This window comes from Pan troglodytes, chromosome 15, assembly GCF_028858775.2.
Source record: "Pan troglodytes isolate AG18354 chromosome 15, NHGRI_mPanTro3-v2.0_pri, whole genome shotgun sequence".
NCBI lineage: Eukaryota > Metazoa > Chordata > Mammalia > Primates > Hominidae > Pan > Pan troglodytes.
In genome coordinates, this window is record NC_072413.2 from 73,094,478 (window position 1) to 73,117,675 (window position 23,198).

The 23,198-nt window shown below is 42.5% G+C and overlaps 1 protein-coding gene across 1 annotated transcript in view; it reads right to left on the reverse strand.

Annotated features, from left to right (window-relative positions):
• The window catches only part of TMED10 (transmembrane p24 trafficking protein 10), a 45,213-nt gene that overhangs the window by 12,570 nt on the left and 9,445 nt on the right, over positions 1-23,198 (reverse strand). The window contains exons 2-3 of the mRNA XM_510074.9: positions 8,032-8,143; positions 3,635-3,708 (exon numbers count right to left, since the gene is read on the reverse strand). Of these exons, the coding sequence (XP_510074.3) occupies positions 3,635-3,708; positions 8,032-8,143 (186 nt within the window). The remainder of the gene's footprint in view (positions 1-3,634; positions 3,709-8,031; positions 8,144-23,198) is intronic.

Below are 23,198 nucleotides of genomic sequence, written 5' to 3' on the forward strand. Positions count from 1 at the left end.
CTCCAACCAGGGCAGCTGTGTTTTTGGAATATAGATTGATAGCAAATGACAGACAAATAGAATCGCCTAGGCAAAATGGTATTTTACTCGTGGGACACACAGCCCAGGAGTTAGAAGATGTGTCAGATAGCTCCTTCTTTGTCAGACAGTAATTGCCTGCATTCTCCCAACTGCACAGACAGTAACTCCCTACAAACAACTGCTCTAGTTCACAGATGACAAACTAAAAAGAAGTGGCTCGGTTCACATCCTGAATCTACAAAGATACACCCTCTGAAGGGCAGAAGTGAGACAGTGGTCGGAGGTTCATAAAATACAATACAAGAAATCAAAATCAAAAGTGCTTTATTTCTGAGGACAAAGGCATTCTTTCTCTTTAAAGAATTCAAACAACAAGACTTAATGCTTCTTCACAGTATGACAAGCATTCTGTCTTCCAAATAATATCATCTTACATTTGTATTGTGTTACATAGCAATTTCACATGGATTAATTAATAACAATTTAGGTAGGTAGTGTGGTACAATTACTATTCAATCTTACAGGACCACATGGGATTTCAGAATTATGAGTCCACAGATATGAGGGAGAGATATGTTGGACATGAAAATTAAAGAAGTATGCCACATTCCCGAATCTTAATGCTGATGCCAAAGATTCCAAATCCTCTGGAGATAAAGCCTCTCCATTATCTCAAGGGCCTGAAATTAAATCATTCAAGTGATTCTCTTGCTTCAGCCTCCCGAGTAGTTGGGACTACAGGTACCCACCACCATGCCCGGCTAATTTTTGTATTTTTAGTAGAGATGGGGTTTTCGCCAGGTTGGCCAGGCTGGTCTCCAACTCCTGACCTTGGGTGATCCACCCACCTTGGCCTCCCAAAGTGCTGGGATTACAGGTGTGAGCCACCGTGCCCTGCCAGCTAACAGCCATTTCTAAGCAAGGTTCAAGGGAGCCTTGCTGCAGACTGAAGAAAGGGCTGGTCTTCGGACTGTGTCATAGCCATTCCTCCTCTACATCAATCTGGTCTGCTGCTGAGGAGCAGGGGTGAAGGGCAGGAGGGTGGGGATAGATGTTAAAGAAAGTAGTGGGGAGGAGTTTCTTGGTTAAGAAGCAGAACCTTGGAGCTGTGTTGTAACTACATGCGTAAAGGCAGGCTTAGGACATGTCAGACGTCTGAGGCAGGAAGCAGGCAAAGGAAGCACCGTGGTTTTCTTTGGGCTAGGGATTCCCCTCTTGGGTTAAGCAAAAGGTCAGGAAAGATAAAGCCCCTTTCCTAATGTCTATAAAGTCCAAGGATGATGGAAATTCCAGGAGGTATAGGGGTTCTAAAATGCTATACGACAGCTGTGTCCAAAGCATTCTTTATATAAACCCACAATAATGTCATCTGTTTTTGAGGGGAACTAGCTATGTCTACTGTCTAATAGGGCATTGGTGTGTTGTTATTTAATAAATACCCTTGGGCTGGGCGTGGTGCCTCACGCCTGTAATCCGCCAGCACTTTGGGAGGCCAAGACAGGCAGATCAGGTCAGGAGATCGAGACCATCCTGGCTAACATGGTGAAACCCCGTCTCTACTAAAAATACAAAAAATTAGCTGGGCGTGGTGATGGGCGCCTGTAGTCCCAGCTACTCGGGAGGCTGAGGCAGGAGAATGGCGTGAACCCGGGAGGCGGAGCTTGCAGTGAGCAGAGATCCCGCCACTGCACTCCAGCCTGGGCAACCGAGCGAGACTCCATCTCAATAAATAAATAAATAAATACCCTTAATGACAGGCATCATGTTGGAGAAAAAGGTTACAATAGGTAAAATTCCACAGAGTACAAATTCAATTGAGAATGGTCCACAGTTCGGGAACAGAAGCAGTAACCACAAACTGGAAATCATTTTACCTATTCTTCTACCTTATAATAATGAGAACATTCTCCCTAGTGTTTTATATCTTATAAAAGCACTTTAACATAATCTTATTTAAATATAATTAAGATTCTTCTGAATCATGAAGGTTTAAAAAAATTTTTCAATTTACTCAAGTTCATCAAATAAAGAGGTCTTGTTTTATTTATTTAAATTAAACTAGCCTGGAAACAGAAACAAACAATTGAAAATTCTCTACCGGAAACTGTCTCCCATTCACAACTGTATCACTTGCTCCTATTTACTGCCTCTAAATAACGCTACCTAGTTTCATTCAATTGAGGATCTGAACAAGGAAAGAGCTGCAACTGTTGTACTACTTCCTGTTGCAGAATTAACCAGTCATTTCCAATCTTCTTCCATTTTAGGATATTTCCCTTCCAAAGTGCTGTCCAAAGAGAGCAACTTCTGTTCCACTATTCCTAGACAATTTTCCTAAATCACTTAAACCAATTTTCCTTCATTTACTTAGTTTGCATTCTTCAAAAGCCCATTCTATTTCCTGTACCCCACTCCTCCTTCATGCCCTTACGTACTGTTTTGTTGGGTAAAAATACTCTTATCTTTCTGTAAAGATCAATTATCTAGTCTTAAATAGTTCTTGTGGTTTTTCAAAGGTGCCCTTCATTTGAAGAACCCTTTTGTGCTGCCCCCAAAGTCTCGCAGAGATGAAAAAGGCTGTTGTCCTTCTCCTCATTCTGTGTACACCTCCATCTCCCTGTCACCCAAATAAGTGTCAGTTTTTATTAGTCTATAATAAATAACTTCTTATCAGCATCAAATTTCTATTATCACCATTCCTAGTCTCTTGCAGCTTTTTCCTCCATCCTGCCCTCTTCCTTGAAAGTTTGAAATCAGTTTAACTAAAAACTATCTTTGACTATTGTTATTTCCCAAAGACAAAACAGTTGTTCAAGACTAAACAGCACTGAATCCATGCCCTAGATAGATAGATAGATAGATAGATAGATAGATAGATAGATAGATAGATGGATATACAACTGTTGGTCTTGGGGAAAAAGTCTTAGGAATTAAAAACAAATCACTTTTCTTAACCTTGGGCATTAACAAATAACTGAATTCCAGCTTTAAAAAATTTAAAATATCTCTCTCTACACACACACACACAGTTCAAGAGAACTAATGCCATATGCTTCAGTGTTTTATCAAACCAACATTCTGTGGGACAGTTAGTTCAGTCTTTGGCTGACAGCACAGCCAGAATTATTCTTCAAGGCTGTTTTTTTTTTTTTTTTTGAGATGGAGCCTTGCCCTGTCACCCAGGCTGGAGTGCAGTGGCACGATCTCGGCTCACTGCAGCCTCTGCCTCCCAGGTTCCAGCAATTCTCCTGCCTCAGTCTCCCGAGTAGACTAGCTGGGATTACAGGCGCACGCCACCACGCCTGGCTAATTTTTGTATTTTTAGTAGAGACGTGGTTTCACCATGTTGACCAGGCTGGTATCGAACTCCTGACCTCAGGCGATCCACCCGCCTCGGCCTCCCAAAGTGCTGGGATTACAGGAGTGAGCCACTGCGCCCGGCTAAGGCTGTTAATACCACTTTTTGTATCAGTAAGATCATGGCTGGCTGTCACAAGACTGCTAAGAAACCACAGCCCTTTGGGCAAAGCACAGCCTGTTGACCTGCCGAGGTCACAGAAACCTCACAGCATAGCACACTGCTGCCTCCTCTGGCTGTTAGAGCAGGACATACCTCTTCGTAATTTTTCGCCTCCACTCCATGCTTCATGTCTAGGATCACGAGTTGGTCAGGTATCCGCCCTGTTCCTGAGAAAGAAATCAAAGGAATCATTGTGTGAAATACTTAAAATTCTGGGAAATTACCCACCCACCCGCCCGCCCTCCCTCTCCAGAACCCCTACCCTCTCAATAGAGGGAAACAGCCACAACTCCTCCCCCTGCTCAGTTGCAGAAAATTCCTGGCTCTGGCTAAAATCACAAACATTCCAGACAAAGCCTCTATCTGTGTGGGGTGCCGGAAAGCAACAAGAACATGCTGCTGGCAAACATCTCTGAGCAGGCAAGGACACAAGATACTGCAACTGGTACTACAGAGGAACAGAACAGAAGGGAAACCACACAGGCTTATTGAATTGGGAAATAAAACTCAAAAATCAAAACAGTGTGAAATTGAGTGGCATATAAATCAAGAGATAGTAGGCAACAACTTCGGCTGAAAATGCGTATTTCCACATCTGAAAAGGTTGCCCTGTCAAATTTTGTGGGAAGGCCATGATGAATTAGGATTATTGGATATGTGCTAAGCTTGGATTTACTTAATATAAATCTGAGTACTGAAAAGAACATAAGTTTTATCTAATATTCCACTTTAATTCAAACATTTTGATCAATGTATGGCCTAGTTCAGTAGGAGTACAATGTTATAGAGCTATTCCCACTAAGCCCTTAAAAGAGTTACAACAGCTCAAGGAAAAAAAAAAAAAACAACTTTAAGTGTTCAAATCTCAGGGATGCTTCTTATAATAGAGTTCATGTTAGAAGAGTCAATCTGATTCAGCTGGATCAAAGAAGCATTCTAATCTTAAATCATCAAGTAGGAGAAAGGAAAAGACCCAAGGAGCCCCAGAAAACTGTTCAGCCCCAATCCCCTGGAATTCACCTAGTTATAAAATTTACAACTGCCTGCATGAAATTAGAAGTTCTGGGAAACAGTGCCACTGAAGCGCTGGGGTTCCTGAAACCATAAGCCACACTGAATGGTACTGTACCCTCTGATGCCTGAGAGACACTGGAAGTTTTCTGAAATGAACTGAAGTCAATTCAATAACTACTCATTGAAAACTCACTAAGTACTAAAACTGTGCTGGAGATTTTAAAGAGATATGCTACGGCTTCAATGTGCCCCTCTCAAAGTTCATGTGTTGGAAACTTAATCCCCAATGCAACAGTGTTGAGAGGTAGAACCTTTAATTTTATTTATTTATTTAATTAAAAAAATTTTTTTGAGACAGGTTCTTACTCTGTCTTCCACGCTGGAGTGCAGTGGCACGCACCATCATGGCTCACTGTAGCCTCGAACTCCTGGGCGCAAGCGATCCTCCCACTTCAGTCTCTCAAGTAGCTGGGACTACAGGCGTGAGCCACCACACCCAGGTAATTTTTGTATTTTTTGTAGAGACAGGGTCTCGCTATACTGTCCAGGCTGATCTGGAACTCCTGGGCTCAAGCGATCCTCCTGCCTCAGCCTCCCAAAGTGCTGGGATTATAGGCATGAGCCACTGTGCCTGGCGGAGAAGTAGGACCTTTAAGAATTGACTAGGTCATAGGGCTCTGCCCTCATCAATAGATTTAACGTCATTATCATAGAAGTAGGTTTGTTATAAAAGTGAGTTCAGCCCCTTCTTGCTCTCCTGTGCATTCTCTTGCCATGTGATACCTTCTGCCATGTTATTGTGACACAGCAAAAAGGCCCTCACCAGATGTGGCCCCTTGATCTTGGACTTTCCAGACTCCAGAACCATGAACCAAACAAATTTCTACTGTTTATAAATTACCCACTCTGTGATGTTCTGTTATAGCAGCACAAAATGGACTAAGCCAGGATACAATCCCTGCCTTCAAATAATTCAATTGGGATCTAAGACATATACACAAAACAACTATGGTGAATATGCAAAGCACTGTAAAAGTTTAAGCCAAAGGAACTGGTTCAGACAATTCCAATATGGAGCAAAGGGAAGAGGAGAGAAGATAGTAGTTGTGGACAGACTTCACTAAAAAGGGAACACCTAAAGGCAGGACTTAGGCAAAGTACTCTAGGCAGATGGCAAAGCATAAGCAAAGGCTCAGATATTAAAATCAGAGTATGGCATGTTTGAAAGACAGTAAAGAACTTCTTTTGGGATGGGCACGGTGGCTCATGCCTGTAATCCCAGCACTTTGGGAGGCCAAGGCAGGTGGATCTCTTGAGGTTCGAGTTCGAGACCAGCTTGGCCAACATGATGAAACCCGTCTCTACTAAAAATACACAAATTAGCCAGGCGCAGTGGTGCGTGCCTGTAGTTCCAGCTACTCCGGAGGCTGAGGCATGAGAATCACTTGAACCCGGTAAAGTTGCAGTGAGCCAAGATCGCACCACTGCACTCCAGCCTGGGTGACAGAGCAAGACTCTTGTTTCACACACACACAAAAAAAGGACTTCTTTTGGATAGACTGGAAAGATTAACTCAAAAGCAAGAGAAATATAAATAAGACTGCACAGGGTAAGACTGAGAACAAAGTAAGACAAGTCACATGTGTCTTCTGAGCATGAAAACAACAAGTCTTCAAACAAAACAAAACAAAATGTGGCACCCAGAGTGTTCTGTTCTCCCAAATCCAATGTGTAATCCTGATTACGACATTGTCCATGGAAGATGTAAAGCAAATTTTTGCTTTTCCTTCCTCATTGAAAAAGTTGTGAAACTTAAGCAGTTCACAGCCCCACCTGGTCCAAATGATCAGGATATCTTCTTTCTTACAGAGTCTTCCAACTACCTCCCTGATTGTCACAGCACAGTACAGTCATGCACTGCATGAAGACAGTTCAGTCAAGGACAGACTGCATATATGAAGGTGGTCCCATAAGATTATTATAATACTGTATTTTTACTATATATTTTCTATGTTTAGATACACAAATAGCATTGTGTTCCAACTGCCTACAGTATTCAGTACAGTCACATGCTTTACAGCTTTGTAGCCTAGGAGCAGTAGTAGGCTATACCATATAGCCGAGGTGGGTAGTAGGCTATAACATCTAGGTTTGTGTAAGTACACTTAATATTTGCACAACAAAATCACCTAACCACCATTTCTCAGAATGGTCGAGTCCAGACTATACAGTCTCTTGCATAGAACTGTCAGCCTATCCTCTTAGCTGACATCATAGCCCTAAAGAGTCTCCTTTGTAAAAAGACCCTTCATAATTTTTCTCTCTGCATTTGCCTGGCAAACAGACAATCCTTTTTGTTTGTTTTGAGACAGAGTCTCGCTCTGTCACCCAGGCTGCAGTGCAGTGGTACAATCTTGGCTCACTGCAATCTCTGCCTCCTGGGTTCAAACAATTCTCCTGCCTCAGCCTCCTGAGTAGCTGGGATTACAGGCATGTGCCACCACCACATCTGGCTAATTTTTGTATTTTTAGTAGAGATGGAGTTTCGCCATGTTGGCCAGGCTGGTCTTGAACTCCTGGCCTCAGGTGATCCGCCCGCCTCGGCCTCCCAACTGCTGGGATTACAAGTGTGAGTCACTGCGCCCGGCCAGTTTTTGTTGTTGTTGTTGTTGTTTATTTTTTTGAGATGGAGTCTCACTCTGTCACCCAGGCTGGAGTGCAGTGACACAACCTTGCTCACTGCAACCTCCACCTCCTGGGTTTAAGTGATTCTCCTGCCTCAGCCTCCTGAGCAGCTAGGGTTACAGGCACGAGCCACCACGCCCAGCTAATTTTGTATTTTTAGTAGAGACAGGGTTTCACCATGTTGGCCAGGCTGGTCTCAAACTCCTAACCTTCAGTGATCTGCCTGCCTTGGCCTCCCAAAGTGCTGGGATTACAGGCATGAGCCACCATGCCCAGCCTTTTTTTTAAGACTTCACTTTGTTAGAGCAGTTTTAGGTTCACAACAAAACTGAGAGGAAGGCACAAAGATTTCCCATATCCCCCTCCCCCTTACATATGCATAGCCTCCCCCATTATCACCATTTCCCACCAGAGTGGTACATTCGTTACAAATGATGAACCTACATGGACACATCACTATCTACCAAAGTCCACAGTTTACATTAGGATTCACTCTTGGTGTACATTCCAAATGTAATGTTCGGACAACCATATAATGACATGTATCCACTATTACAGTATCATACAGAATATTTTTACTGCCCTAAAAATTCTCTCTGTTCCACCTATTCAATCTTTTATTCCATGTAGTTGACCTTTTAAAAGGTGCTCCAAAGACTACAAGGTAACAGGTCTCCAAATCAGAATAAATAAAGAATACAAATGAAACTAGATATTAAGTGCTGACTGTATTAAGGAGCACTAGAGTTGGAGAAGATTCTTAATCCAGAGAAACACTCTTGATTACTCACCCTTGCTCTCAAAACACACTTCAAACATGTCATAATCTTCAGTGGTAAAGGCAAATTTCCCCTTGGTTGCATCCTCTTTGGAGTAGAGAATATGGCCAGCAGAATCTGTGATCTAAAATAAGAAAAGTAGTAAGAATAGGCAGCAAATAACACTCAGGAAGAGAACTTACAGAAACTGGGAAGATAGAGACACTATGAAAGACAATTGATAGTTCTCATTATGATGACTATGTTCCAACTATCCCCAAAGACAAAAACTGGATTAGAAGATTAAATCCAAATACAGCAAATTTCATTCATTCAAATAGCCTAATCACACTGTCGGCTAAAATCTGTTGCTGCTATAGGATGTCTTACCATACCAAAAAGTTAATCTAGCGAATGCTCCAAGTTACATACATTGGATTTATTGGCAAAAACTCACTAGTATCATTCCGCATAGAGGAACATGTCACAAAAATGAAAGTAGACAATTATCAAAAGATTATACAAGAGGGACAAAGATATATAAAAACACATTTATTCTATAAAACAAATTTGATAGGGAAGGGGTGTGGGTGGAGAATAAAATTAGGACACACAATACAAGGACAGCAGGAAAAAAAGCATACATAGAGAAGACAATCCAGGAGATCTATTCCTGCAAATTTCATGTTAATTATGTCAACGGCCAGGTAGAGTGGGAACAAAACACAGGAAACAAACAAGAAGTTTCTGGCCAGGCATGGTGGCTCATGCCTGTAATCCCAAACTTTGGAAGGCCAAGGCAGGAGGATCACTTGAGCTCAAGAGTTCAAGACCTGGCCAGGCGCGGTGGCTCATGCCTGTAATCCCAGCACTTTGGGAGGCCGAGGCGGATGGATCACGAGGTCAAGAGATCAAGACCATCCTGGCCAACCAACATGGAGAAACCTCATCTCTACTAAAAATACCAAAATCAGCTGGGCGCAGTAGCATATGCCTGTAGTCCCAGCTACTCAGGAGGCTGAGGCAGGAGAATCGCTTGAACCTGGGAGGCGGAGGTTGCAGTGAGCCAAGATTGCGCCACTGCACTCCAGCCCAGATGACAGAGTGAGATTCTGTCTCAAAAAAAAAAAAAAAAAAAAAAAAGGGTTCAAGACCAACATGGCGAAACCTCATCTCTACAAAAAATACAAAAATTAGCCAGGCATGGTGGTGCGCACCTATAGTCCCAGGTACTGGGAAGCTTGCCGTGTCACTGCAGCCTGGGTGACAGAGCAAGACTCTGTCTCAAAAAAACAAAAACAAAAACAAAAAGGAGAGAAATTTATCCTAAAAAAAAAAAAAGATATCTTTGACTTCCATAAATGATTATTCCTTTCTTCTAGATCCTTAGCTTTAGTTCTTCAGACTTAAGCTGCTCTATTACCAAAGAATGGCCTATCAGCACAGAATAAAGGGCATATACTGCTAAGTAAACAGCCACATACAAAGCAAGGGAATTCCATGGTAATTTAACAGACTGGATCTTAGCCTTCATTTCTAGAGCACGTGGCTGTCTTAGTAGAAAGCATATTTCATCACTTAAGACTGGAAGCTACTTTGCAATGTGGAACACAAAAGTAGTGGCTTAATTACATTAAACTGGATGTTCTAATGCTATTTGTTAAAACATAATTCTTTTAAGGGGAAATTTTAAGCAGGAAAATTAAGTAGCACACATTTAAGCTTATATATTTAAAAGTACTTTATAACAGTAGTTATTTCTGAGGGGTGAGACTTTCTCTTTGTATTTTTTTTTTCCTTTTTTTTTTTTTTTTTTGAAATGGAGTCTCACTCTGTCCCCAGGCTGGAGTGCAGTGGCGTGATCTCGGCTCTCTACAACCTCCACCTCCCGGGTTCAGGTGATTCTCCTGCCTCAGCCTCCCAAGTAGCTGGAACTACAGGCACCCACGACCATACCCAGCTAATTTTTTTGTATTTTTAGTAGAGACAGGGTTTCCCCGTGTTGGCCAGGACGGTCTCGATCTCCTGACCTCATAATCCAACCCGCCTCGGCTTCCCAAAGTGCTGGGGTTACAGGCGTGAGCCACCACACCCGGCCTTTTTTTAAAATGACATGTAGCCAGGCGTGGTAGCTCTGCCAGGTGCAGTGGCTCACGCACCTGTAATACCAGCACTTTGGGAGGCCGAGGCAGGTGGATCACCTGAGGTCAGGAGTTGGAGACCAGCCTGGCCAACATGGTGAAACCCCGTCTCTACTAAAAATACAAAAAAAAAAAAAAAAAAAAAAAATTAGCCAGGAGTGGTATTGGGCGCCTGTAATCCCAGCTACTTTGGAGGCTGAGGCAGGATAATCGCTTGAACCCGGGAGGCAGAAGTTGCGGTGAGCCGAGACTGTGCCACTGCACTCCAGCCTGGGCAACACAGCGAGACTCTGCCTCAAAAAAAAAAAAAAAAAAAAAAAAGGCATGTATCACTGGATCACTTATATTCAAAAATAATAATAATTTTATTTTGGAAAAAATTGATAATAACTAAAGAAAAGTTATCACTACTAGATAAATTTGAAATGACAGATTAACTAAAAAAAGTTTTATGGCACATCTTCTAAATTCCCTAATAAACAGTAGTATTAGTCAACTGTCTTCTGCCATCCAGCACCATTTGCTAATTTGTCAAACTTTTAAATTTATTTTTATTATTTATTTATTTTTGAGACAGAGTCTCGCTCTGTCACCCAGGCTGGAGTGCAGTGATGCGATCTCGGCTTACTGCAACCTCTGCCTCCAGGGTTCAAGCGATTCTCCTGCCTCAGCCTCCCAAGTGGCTGGGATTACAGGCACATGCCACCACACCCGGCTAATTTTTTGTATTTTTAGTAGAGACGGGGTTTCACCATGTTAGCCAGGATGGTCTTGATCTCCTGACCTCGTGATCCACCTGCCTTGGCCTCTGAAAGTGCTGGGATTACAAGTGTAAGCCATCTCACCTGGTCCCTTTTTTTTTTTTTTTTTTTTTTGAGACGGAGTCTCGCTGTGTCACTCAGGTTGGAGGGCAGTGGCGCAATCCCGGCTCACTGCAACCTCCACCTTCCGGATTCAAGTGATTCTCCTGCCTCAGCCTCCCAAGTAGCTGGGACTACAGCCATGCACCCCCAAGCCCGGCTAATTTTTATGTTTTTAGTAGAGATGGGGTTTCACCATGTTGGCCAGGCTGGTCTCCAACTCCTGACCTCAAGTGATCCGCCTGCCTTGGCTTTTCCAAACTGCTGGGATTACAGGTGTGAGCCACCATGCCCGGCCTAATTTGTCAAACATTTAAGATACCTAGACCTGTGCTGGTCACTGGGATACAAGTATGAGTAAGATAGTTCCTGTCTTCAAAGGGCTTATGAGTCTAAATGAGGAGAGGAGAGTGATAAGAAATGATATGCCTTCATAGTGGTTTTGGTTTGCATTTCCCTGATGGTTAGTGATACTGGGGAACTTTTAATGTATTTGTTAGACATTTGTATGGGGTGATGAAATATGTTAATTAGCTTGATTGTGGTATTCACTTCACAATGTGTATGTATAACAAAACATCACATTATATATCTTGAATATAAACAATTTTTATTTGTCAATTATACCTCAATAAAGCTAACAGAGAGAGAGCGCTTCACTGCAATGTGCAAGGCATGCTACCAGAGGTATGCACAAGTGCCATGGGATTATGGAGGGTCAGGGAGTGTATCTAGGAGGGGGTAGCACATGAGCTGAGTCCTAAAGGATGAATTTCAATCAAGGGAAAGAGGGGTAAAGAAGTTCAGGGTAGAAGAGACAGCAAATATGAAGGCCTGGGTCCAGAAAAACATAAAACAAAAATATGGCATTATCATATTACTAATAGCTAGTATTTACTGAATACTTACTAAGTGTCAAATAATGTGTTGCTGCTTTATAAGCATTTTAAATTTAATCCTCACTATAACCCTACTGGCAAGAATTATTTCCCCCGTGTTCCATGGGAGGAAACTGAGGCCCAGAGAGGTTAAGTGCCTGGAGAGGTACTGGCCCGATCATGTAGAACTAGAATAGCATGCTAAGGAGTTTAAGCTTCATTTAGTACAAAGTGGAAGGGCAATAAGGAATTTGAAACAGAATGATGTGAGTCAATGACAATTCAGAAAGATGAAGCTACCAGTACTATGAAGACAGACTAGAGAGAGACAACCCTAGAGATAAGGAGGTGGGTTGGGACACTATTCCAGTACTCCAGGTAAGAAAGGAGAAGGGCCTTCAGTATAGAGAGAAGGTGACAGATTTTATTTAATTAAAATAATTTTAAATTTTATTTAATTTTATTAAGGTTTATTAAATTGTATTTAATTAAATAATTTTATTTAATTACAAAAAAGTTTAGTAACCCATGAACTGAAGAGTTTGAGGGATTTTAAGGAGGTAGAGTCTACAGGACAAAACCAAAAAGTAAATGCCCACAGAGATCAAGTGAGAAACATACTGAGTCTACTGGACCAGCACAAGCCATACACAGCAAACTAGAAAAGATGGCCTGTGTTATAGGAAAAGCCAATGACTGCCATGGCACTCCAGGTTTTCAGATCATCCAGTTTTTCAAGAGAAGGTAGACATTTTAACTTTCATTTGAAATCTCTTAATTTTTAAATCTTTACAACCAATCTCAACATTTGAAAAACTATCTCAGGCCGGGCACGGTGGCTCACACCTGTAATCCCAGTACTTTGGGAGGCCGAGGTGGGTGGATCATGAGGTCAAGAGATCGAGACCATCCTACCCCGTCTCTACTAAAAATACAAAAATTAGCTGGGCATGGTGATGCGTGCCTGTAGTCCCAGCTACTTGGGAGGCTGAGGCAGGAGAATCGTTTGAAACCAGGGTGAGAGAGATCACGCCACTGCATTCCAGCCTGGTGACAGAGTAAGACTCTGTCTCAAAAAAAAAAAAAAAGAAAAGAAAAGAAAAGAAAAACTATCTCAAGGAAAAACAAAACACACCTATAGAACCAAGTTCTTCTGGGCCAACAATTTTGCCCTCTCCACAGGACAGAAAGAAAGCTGACTAACATCACATAGAATGACTGCTGGGTAGCACTGAGATCTCAGCTAAGATAATGAACCACACATTTCTAGCGGTACAATCTAGCAGCCAGGATGCAGAAGAAAAGAAAAGGCACATGCATGAACTGATCGGAGCTTGGGGTTCTGCAACTGAGTGGTTTGGAAAGATAAAAGGGTTAAAGAATCATGCTATATACTTTACAAACATAATCTTTAATCTTCTCAGCAACTCCATGGAAACTGGTCTTGTTATTCCTGTTTTACTGATGAGGAAACTTAGTAACTTGTCCATTATAGCAGTTAATAAATAAATCGTGTTGGTCAGGTGCAGTGGCTCACACTTGTAATACCAGCACTCTGGGAATTCAAGGTGGGAGGATCACTTGAGCCCAGGAGTTTGAGACCAGCCTGGGCAATATAGTGGGATGCCGTCTCTACAAAAAATAAAATTAGCTGGGTGTGGTTGACATGTGCCTGTGGTCCCAGCTACTCAGGAGGCTGAGATGGGAGGACTGCTTGATCCCATGAGGTCGAGGCTGCAGTGAGCTGTGATTGTGCCACTGCACTCCAGCCTGGGCAACAGAGTGAGAACATGTCTCAATAAATAGCCAGGTGCAGTGGCTCACACCTGTAATCCCAGCACTTTTGGGAGGCTGAGGCGGGTGGATCACCTGAGGTCAGGTGTTTCAGACCAGCCTGGCCAACATGGCGAAACCCCGTCTCTACTAAAAATACAAAAATTAGTTGGGCGTAGAGGCAGGTGCCTGTAATCCCAGCTACTCAGGAGGCCGAGGCAGGAGAATTGCTTGAACCTGGGAGGCGGAGGCTGCAGTGAGCCAAGATCGCACCACTGCACTCCACCCTGAGTGACAAGAGCAAAACTCCATCTCAAAAAAAAAAATAGAAGTAAAAATAAATAAATAGTGTTACGTGGATTTGAGAAATGTCCAAAACCCACTCTCTTTCCGCATCCCATGCTGCCTTCCCCCAAAAGGAATGTCTGAAATAAGAGGAATGTACAGTGGCCAAGAAAGACTAATAGAATCTTTGCATCAGTGCAAATCAGAGTTGAGAGTCCTCTCAAGTGTTAACACAGCACTGATCAGTCTGCATTCTCCACCTTAGAGAGATCAGCAGGCAGCCACAAGGTAAAGACCTTGAAGTTAGCATCAGCTAAACAATCAAGAGAAATTTAGCCTTGAAGATTCTTAAAGGCCTCTTGTTTGTGTGATAATTTTTCTGAATCATAAACTGAAAGAAGCAGCATAAAAAAGGACTACTTTATTTTTATTTATTTTTGAGAGGGGGCCTCACTGTTGCCCAGGCTGGAGTGCAGCTGCACAATCACAGCTTACTGCAGCCTCAACCTCATAGGCTCAAGCCATCCTTCTGCCTCAGTCTTCTGCGTAGCTGGGACTACAGGTGTGCACCACTACACCCGACTAATTGTCTTATTTTTGTAGAGACAGGGTCTCCCTATGTTGCCCAGGCTGGTCTCGAACTCTTGAGCTCAAGTGATCCTCCCACCTTGGCCTCCCAAATGCTGAAATTACAGGCATGAGCCACCGTGCCCAGCCAAAAAGTACTTCAGAGGGCCGGGTGTGGTGGCTCATGCCTGTAATCCCAGCACTTTGGGAGGCGGAGGCGGGCAGATCACCTGAGGTCGGGAGTTCGAGACCAGCCTGACTAACATGGAGAAACCCCATCTCTACTAAAAATACAAAATTAGCCAGGCATGGTGGCGCATGCCTGTAATCCCAGCTACTGAGGAGGCTGAGGCAGGAGAATCACTTGAACCCGGGAGATGGAGGTTGTGGTGAGTCGCGATCGCACCATTGCGCTCTAGCCTGGGCAACAAGAGTGAAATTCCGTCTCAAAATAAATAAATAAATAAATACCTTAGAACCCTGGATACACACATATCAGTCAAAAAGGTCTGAGAACTAACCAAATCACAAAGTAATGTGTAGTCATCAGTGTGATGCCTCTCTTCCTTTCTTCAGAATCAGTTGACCCACAAAGATACTCACTTCCCCAAGATTCTCACTTTATAAAGCATAAAGACAAAACTTAAGAGCAAAGAAGTTCAAAAAGGTAGACAGCAGGAATAACAGATTTTTCACATTCCAAGCCAATCTAGAAACCCTAATTTGGATTTGGACTTTCCTCCTATGAATAAAGTTGCAGACAACATAGAACTTGGGTAACATAACTTTCCAGATTTGCTCATTGCATTGGCTTAACTCTGAAGGAAGAAGGCTAATAATTACAGGTTGCTGAAAATGTCTAAATGTAAGTGAAACTGGTAGAGGACAGCCTGGAATAAGCATCAAGGTGAAAGTACTGAAAAGAGTCATCACAGATTTCATCATCTCCATGCTAAGGCAAGGAAAGAGACTAAGTCATTGGCCTAGGACAAACAACTGAATTTAACAGTGCTTGCAGGATTTGCACACATTTGCCCAACCACCTTATTTCCTGGAAGAAGAGATTATAATCTCTTAATTTTCCTCCAAGATATGAACGATGTCCTTCAAAAACTTTTTTTTCTTTTAACTTAAGGAGAGGAGTCTCTCTACATCATAAAGGAGCTTAAATGCACCTCATAAAATTCTTAAGTCATTGCTAAAAGTACCCTACAAAATGAATTAAGAAATCTGCTATGTTTTTCTGAAAGACTTCAGGAAAATCACATCTCCAGCTGGTACTCCAAAGGGGTAAATACTATTTAAATTGTCCTCTACCACATTGTACTGAGGAACTGCAATCACAGAAGAACCATTTGCATTGTCTCTTCTCTCTATGACATCCGAAGATTATTAAAGACTCATTTTAAGGCAAAAACTGAAATTCATTTCAAGAGGCTGAAGGCAAAGGGCCCGCCACTGCAGCCTGCACCTTTTATCAACGTGAAATTTACCTCCCAGAAATAGTGTGTGATGATGCTGGAAGTTCCCCCAAGGCCTCCACATGTCTACACTCCCTATAACCTTCAGATGACACAACTACATGAGGGAATTTATCTGGATATTTGGAAATCCAGGCAGGCAACCTGACAACTGAACTTTCAGGTGGGGCTCACTCATATGGCCTGTTTGGGCATTCTAAAACATCTCAGGATTTTTCTGAAAATCAGTAGGTTTCCTATCTAGTTCATGTAACTTTGTAGTTATTTAGGAGTCAAGTCATTAGTCTTAAAGAAAAACAAAACAAAACAAAAATCACATCTCCCAACCCCAATATCATTACATAAACCAGGTAGCTAAAATTAGGGAATAGGAAACTGGGCCAAACTCAATGACTAACCAGAGCCAGCAAAGTCTAATAGGCTAAAAAAATAAAATGATAGCTTAATTTCCTTTCATTAAAATGTTCTAATTACAGATCACCTTAAAAGGTCATCTGGTTTCTCAAGAATTGAGAGGGTTTTTTTTTTTCTTCTTAAATTGTCCTAGAGAACCGCCTTGGTGAATCAATAACTGCTACTTTTACCTACTATAATAGCAAGACCTTAAAAGGATGCTTTTCTTCCCTTTTAACAATAAATACTTATAATAGTGATAATAAAGTTCTTTAATTAAACAAAGGTAATACCAAGCTATAAAATTTGCCCATATGACATCAAGGAATAGGAAGTAATAAAGATTTGTTTCTAGATATCACCTTCTGAAGAGAAGCAAAACAAAGTTCACAACTTAAAAAGTAGGGGGGATGGGCACGGTGGCTCATGCCTGTAATCCCAGCACTTTGGGAGGCTAAGGTGGCGCGCCATTTGAGGTCAGGAGTTTGAGACCAGCCTGACCAACATGGCAAAACCCTGTCTCTGCTAAAAATAAAAAATTAGCCGGGCATGGTGGCAGGCGCGTGTAATCCCAGCTGCTCAGGAGGCTGAGGCAGGAGAATCACTTGAACCTGGGAGGCGGAGGTTGCAGTGACCCGAGATCGTGCCACTGCACTCCAGCCTAGGCGACAAAGCTAGACTCCATCTCAAAAAAAAAAAAGAAGGAAAAAAAAGTGTTAATTTTATATGCAGAGTAGGTGATGTCAAGAATATGTGAATACTCACACTGAGCCTGTGAGAAGTGTGAAAACAGGTAACTGGGAAGATAAACTCATTTAAAATTGGATTTTCTTGGACCATGCTAGGCAGTGGCTGGAAACAGATTTTTGAGCAGGTCCTGCCACTGAAGCCTGCTCTCATTCCTTTACCAAACATTCAAAATAAAACTTCAAAAGGATCTATAAGTAGCTTAGGTCAATAAGGCAATTAGGAATAAAATGGAATAGAGTTCACCTGAGGGAAGAAAAAAGTCTTATCAAGAACCTAAATTGAGCAAATGATATCTGTATAATAAATTTGGTTCTAAGTTTTCTGGAAGCCAAAATTAAAAGACTAAAGAGACATCATTTGTTTTCTGATGAAAGCTCACAAATTTATCTAAGGGACAATTTTCCTGGAAGTAACCACGAACAACAATTTATCAGGAAGATCCTCGTAAAAGGACTGTAACTAACAGACTCTTCATTTTCAACCATCATCTTGCTAAAGATACAAGTACAGTTCAAATGAGTTCTTTTAGTGACCCTCCCTAACAATGAATGACCTGATCTAATGCAGAGGTGAGACCTGGTTCTCTGCCCTGCCCCTAAGCACTACATTTCTCCCCATCCTAGCCCACTCCTGCTGCTCACAGAATTCCACCCTTACTCTAAAGTTGCAGGAAGGATGGGACTACTTTTGGCCACTTGCTAGCACAACTGCATTAAAAAAAAAAAAAAAAAGGTACCAGAAAAAGATGCCTTAAAAATAACACTATCCACCCAGACTTAATTCCCTTCTCCAATAAAAGCAACCAGGGCTCCTTGGAGAAATGATCCTAAGACTGAGGAAGGAAATGTACAAAATGAGCCTGGAGCATTTTATAGTGCCAGAAAGTAAGAAAGTGCTCAAAAACAAAAACCAGAGATCGGGGGTGGGGTGGGGGGCAGATCATTTAAGGTCAGGAGTTCAAGACCAGCCTGGCCAACATGGAGAAACCCCATCTCTACTAAAAATACAAAAATTAGCCAGGCATGGTGGCACCCACCTGTAATTGCAGCTACTCAGGAGGCTGAGGCATGACTATCACTTGAACCCAGGAGGCAGAGGTTGCAGTGAGAGGAGATTATGCCACTGCACTCCAGCCTGGGTGACAGAGTGAGGCTCTGTCTCAAAACAAACAAACAAACAAAAATGAAAATCCAAAAAGTACAAGAATGCGGGTATGTCAAAGGGACACAGGAACCTAAAGAGCTCCCAATAGCTAAAGCTGAAACAATCAGGGCAACAAAATATAGTACTGGTTTATAATCCAAAGTACATAGTAAACATCCATGAATCTACACTTACATATAAATGATTGATTAAATAAATAAATAAGGAAGAGAGACAAATCTTCCATGAAGATTCTCAAATAATTTATGTAGGCACCCGTAAGGAGTGTGAAGCATAACTCCCCACTCCTTAAGTGTGGGCTACATAAAGTGACTTCCTTCTAAAGAAGACAGAATAGAAAGGGGGAAAAAAGAGTTACTCTGTAGTGGACTGACCAAAACATCATTAAGGGGGAAAAAAGGAAAGAAAAGAATATTGTATAGTGAAGAAACCTGACAAACACTAATTCATCCAAATGATCAAGGGCAGTATCAACGTGACAAATCATGTTGATATGATGTGATGAAAATGACACTTTACAAATGAATCATGGTTTTGACAAGAAAAAAAAAAATGACATTTTATCTCTGTGGTCTTCCTCCCCAAAACCCATAACTTCAGCTTATCATGAGAAAAACATCTGACAAATGCCCAATAGAGGGCAACCTACAAAATACTTGGCCAGGGTCCTCAAAACTCACAAGGTCCACCAGGCCCACTGGCTCATACCTTGTAACGCCAGCACTTTAGGAGGCCGAAAGGGGAGGGTCGCTTGAGTCCAGGAATTTGAGACCAGCCTGGGCAACACAGGAAGACCCTGCCTCTAAAAATAATTAAAAAAAAAAAAAAATTAGTTTGGTGTGGTGGTGCATACCTGTGGTCCCAGCTACTCAGAAGCCTCAGGGAGGAGGATTGCCTGATCCCAGGAGGTCAAGGCTGCAGTGAGTTGTGATCATGTCATTGCACTTCAGTCTGGGTGACAGAGCAAGACCCTGTCTCAAAACAAACACACAAACAAAAAACTCAAGGGCCAGGCGCGGTGGCTCACGCCTGTAATCCCAGCACTTTGGGAGGCTGAGGCAGGCAGATCACTTGAGGTCAGGAGTTCGAGACCATCTTGCCTAACATGGTGAAACCCTGTCTCTACTAAATATACAAAAACTAGCCGGGCATGGTGGCACGCGCCTGTAGTCCCAGCTACTCAGGCAGCTGAGGCAGCAGAATCGCTTGAACCCGGGAGGCAGAGGTTGCAGTGAGCCGAGATCTCGCCACTGCACTCCAGCCTGGGCGACAGAGCGAGACTCCGTCTCAAAAAAAAAAAAAAAAAAAAAAAGAACGGAAACAGGAATAGCTAGCCTTTTCTCTCTCTGAGAGACCATATAACATAGTACTTTTAAGATGGAAGGTTCTAGAGTCAGACTTTCTGGTCCGTGCTCAAATCACAGGTGTGCCGTTTACCAGCAGTAAACACTTGGGCATGTTCCTTAACTCCTCTACCTCATTTGTAAAATAAGGACAACAGTTGTACATACATCATAAGGTTATTGTGAGGATTTTTTTTTTTTAGATAGGGTCTCACTGTGTTGCCCAGGCTGGTTATGTACTCCTGGGCTCAAGAGATCCTCTTGTGCCAGCCTCCTGAGTAGCTGGGATTACAAGGACACACCACCACGCCCAGCTACTGTGAGGATTAAATGTTATACAGGTAAACTGCCTGGAACAGTGTTTGTCACATAGCAGGCATTCAATAGGTGTTATATTATTGTTATAACTGTTTGTTGGTGATAACTCAGAACTCCATAAATATTTAGGTCATTAACCACATTTTCTTCCTTTTTTTTTTTTTTTTTTGAGACAGAGTTTTGCTCTGTCGTAAAGGCTGGAGTGAAGTGGCACTATCTCGGCTCCCTGCAACCTCTGACTCCCGGGTTCAAGCAATTCTCGTGCCTCAGCCTCCAGAGTAGCTGGGACTACAGATGCATGCCACCATGCCCGGCTTTTTTTTTTTTTTTGAGACGGAGATTCGCACTGTTGCTCAGGCTGGAGTGCAGTGGCACGATCAGAGCTCACTGCAACCTCCACCTCCGGGTTCAAGCAATTCTCCTGCCTCAGCCTCCCCAAGTAGCTGGGACTACAGGTGTGCGCCACCAGGCCCAGCTAATTTTTTATTTTTTAAGTAGAGACAGGGTTTCACCATGTTGGCCAGGCTGGCCTCGAACTCCTGACCGTGTGATCCACCCACCTCGGCCTCCCAAAGTGCTGGGATTACAGGCGTGAGCCACTGCACCTGGCCTAATATATATATATATTTTTGTATTTTTAGAAGAGGCGGGGTTTTGTCATGTTGGCCAGGCTAGTCTCAAACTCCTGAGCTCAGGCAATCCGCCTGCCTCAGCCTCCCAAAGTGCTAGGATTACAGACGTAAGCCACCATGTCTGGCCCATTAACCATATGTTCTAACCTAACAGTAGTAATGGATGGCAAACTAGATAAATTGTGCTATGTTCACTAAATCCAGGGATGATTAGGGCCCAAATGGCTATTGCATGGAAACAGAGAGAAAGGGGTAGTCAGGTACACTCTCAAGGAAGCAGCAGCAAGATTTAGAAAATGAAAGGATACAAAATGCCTAAGAAAGCAGATGTTTGATCCTTTTAGCTGATAAAAAGAGAGACAATAAGGAATCCAAGATGATGCCAGCTTTTCCTGTATGTGGTTTTTAACTTAATAAGGAATAAACTACATGAAGAATCCAACATTAGATATGGGGGAAAGAGAGAGAGGATTGAGGTTGCATATATAATTATCTCTACTCTTCATAAGAATTCGCAAGTGAATACTGAGCCAAAGGGTCTATTCCCCTAAGATATAAAAAAGCAGAAAGAACACCAACTCATTAAAGATGCTATGGCTTTAGATAGAAAAATATACCAGAAACATGTTCTTTTTCTTTCTTTCTTTTTTTTTAGACAGTCTCACGCTGTTGCCCAGGCTGGAGTGCAGTGGCATGATCTTGGCTCACCACAACCTCCACCTCCCAGGTTCAAGCGATTCTCCTGCCTCAGCCTCCCGAGTAGGTGGGAATACAGGCATACGCCACCATGCACGGCTAATTTTTGTATTTTTAGTAGAGACAGGGTTTCACCATGTTGGCCAGGCTGGTCTCGAACTCCTGACCTCGTGATCCTCCCGCCTCAGCCTCCCAAAGTGTTGGGATTACAGGCGTGAGCCACCATGCCCAGCCTCAGAAACACTTTCAAAAGGGACCACTGTATCTCAAAAACGAAAAACATAAACTCTGACGGCTTAGGTGCTACATTTAATGGGCATAAAATGAATTTAAGCTGATCTTTTAAGCAAAAGCATGTACAAAGTCTATCAAGTATATTCCTGAAATAAAAGGATCACATCTAGATTTTGCCCAGAACAAAGTCAAACTTAGCCCACAGGCAGCATTTGGCAACACTAAATTCTTTCAAATTTCTAGTACAGTTCACTGATAGTATAACATAGTACGTAAGTATTGCTTAAGCTAAAATATGATCAAGGAGGCTAGGAGGCTTTTTCTAGAAGTGCTGAAAACCAGAAATAGCAAATTTCCAGGCACTGGCATGATAATGGATAGATGCTGTCTTCCTGCTTCTATCAGCATTTGCTACATTAACTTAACATAGGCAATACGTCATACTTGACTTGGGGGAGGAGTAGGGGGGGAAAGAAAAGGGGAGAAAGAGAGGGAGGAAAGGAGGGGAACGAGAACGAAAGACCCGTTGCTGCCCTAACAATACTACTGCGGGGGTGAAGCCAGATCAAATGTTTTTTTTCATACTGTTCCAAAGTTATTTACGGTAAAAACCTCCAGCGTGACCCTTTCATTATGAGCACAAACAAAGTCTTGTTCTTTCTTAACAACTCTTCCCTTGATTTCCCACATTTTATGTTGAACAATGAGGTTGGGAGCACAGGATAAAGCAGATGACATCAACCTCCCTCAAGTCGGAGACTTGTTTGGGAGCCCAAGTTCGGGTCTGTGGCCAGCTGGCTGATTTCACAGAGGGCTCTACTGTCCAGGCTGCCAGGCTCTATATGCATATGGGGGCAATGGCTCAGGATCAAACTACCAGTCAGCAATTCACACAAGAAACAGCATAGAAGTCACTGTACCCCTACTGGGTTACCTTTATATATTTGTTCCACTTTCCTAGAAACCAGACTCAGTCTTCAGAAGTCAGCATAAAGATATGGTGTAGCAATTTCAAACTGGAAGCAGCCCCCTTCTCTAGATCAGTTCAAAACAGGGAAGGCTGTAGACAACTGTTTACTGAATAAGAGAGACTTAAATGAAGCAATGTATCCTTTAACTTTTATGGAGAAGGACGCAAAGGTCAAGTTATAATTAAAAGCTAGGAACTTTGTATATAATACAAAAAGAAATTCGATTTATATTATTAAATGTCAGTGTACCAATTAGCCTTCTGTACTGAACCATCTGTTTATTGACCTGTTTCTAACCCAGTGGACAACAGTCACGTTAAATTCACGCTGAAAGGGCCATATTTCTCCCTACAGAAAAAGTCTGGCATAAGTAAGCGTTCATGGGATCGTTATTGATAAAAAGGATGGTTCATTTTGATGACTGAGCAACATGCATCCTATTCCTTTGTTTTTTTTTTTTTTTTTTTGAGACGGAGTCTCACTCTGTCGCCCAGGCTGGAGTGCAGTGGCGTGATCTCGGCTCACTGCAACCTCCACCTCCCGGGTTCAAGCGATTCTCCTGCCTCAGCCTCCTGAGTAGCTGGGACTACAGGCGCACACTACCACGCCTGGCTAATTTTTGTATTTTCAGTAGAGACAGGGTTTCACCATGTTGGCCAGGATGGTCTCATTCTCCTGACCTCGTGATCCACCCACCTCAGCTTCCCAAAGTGC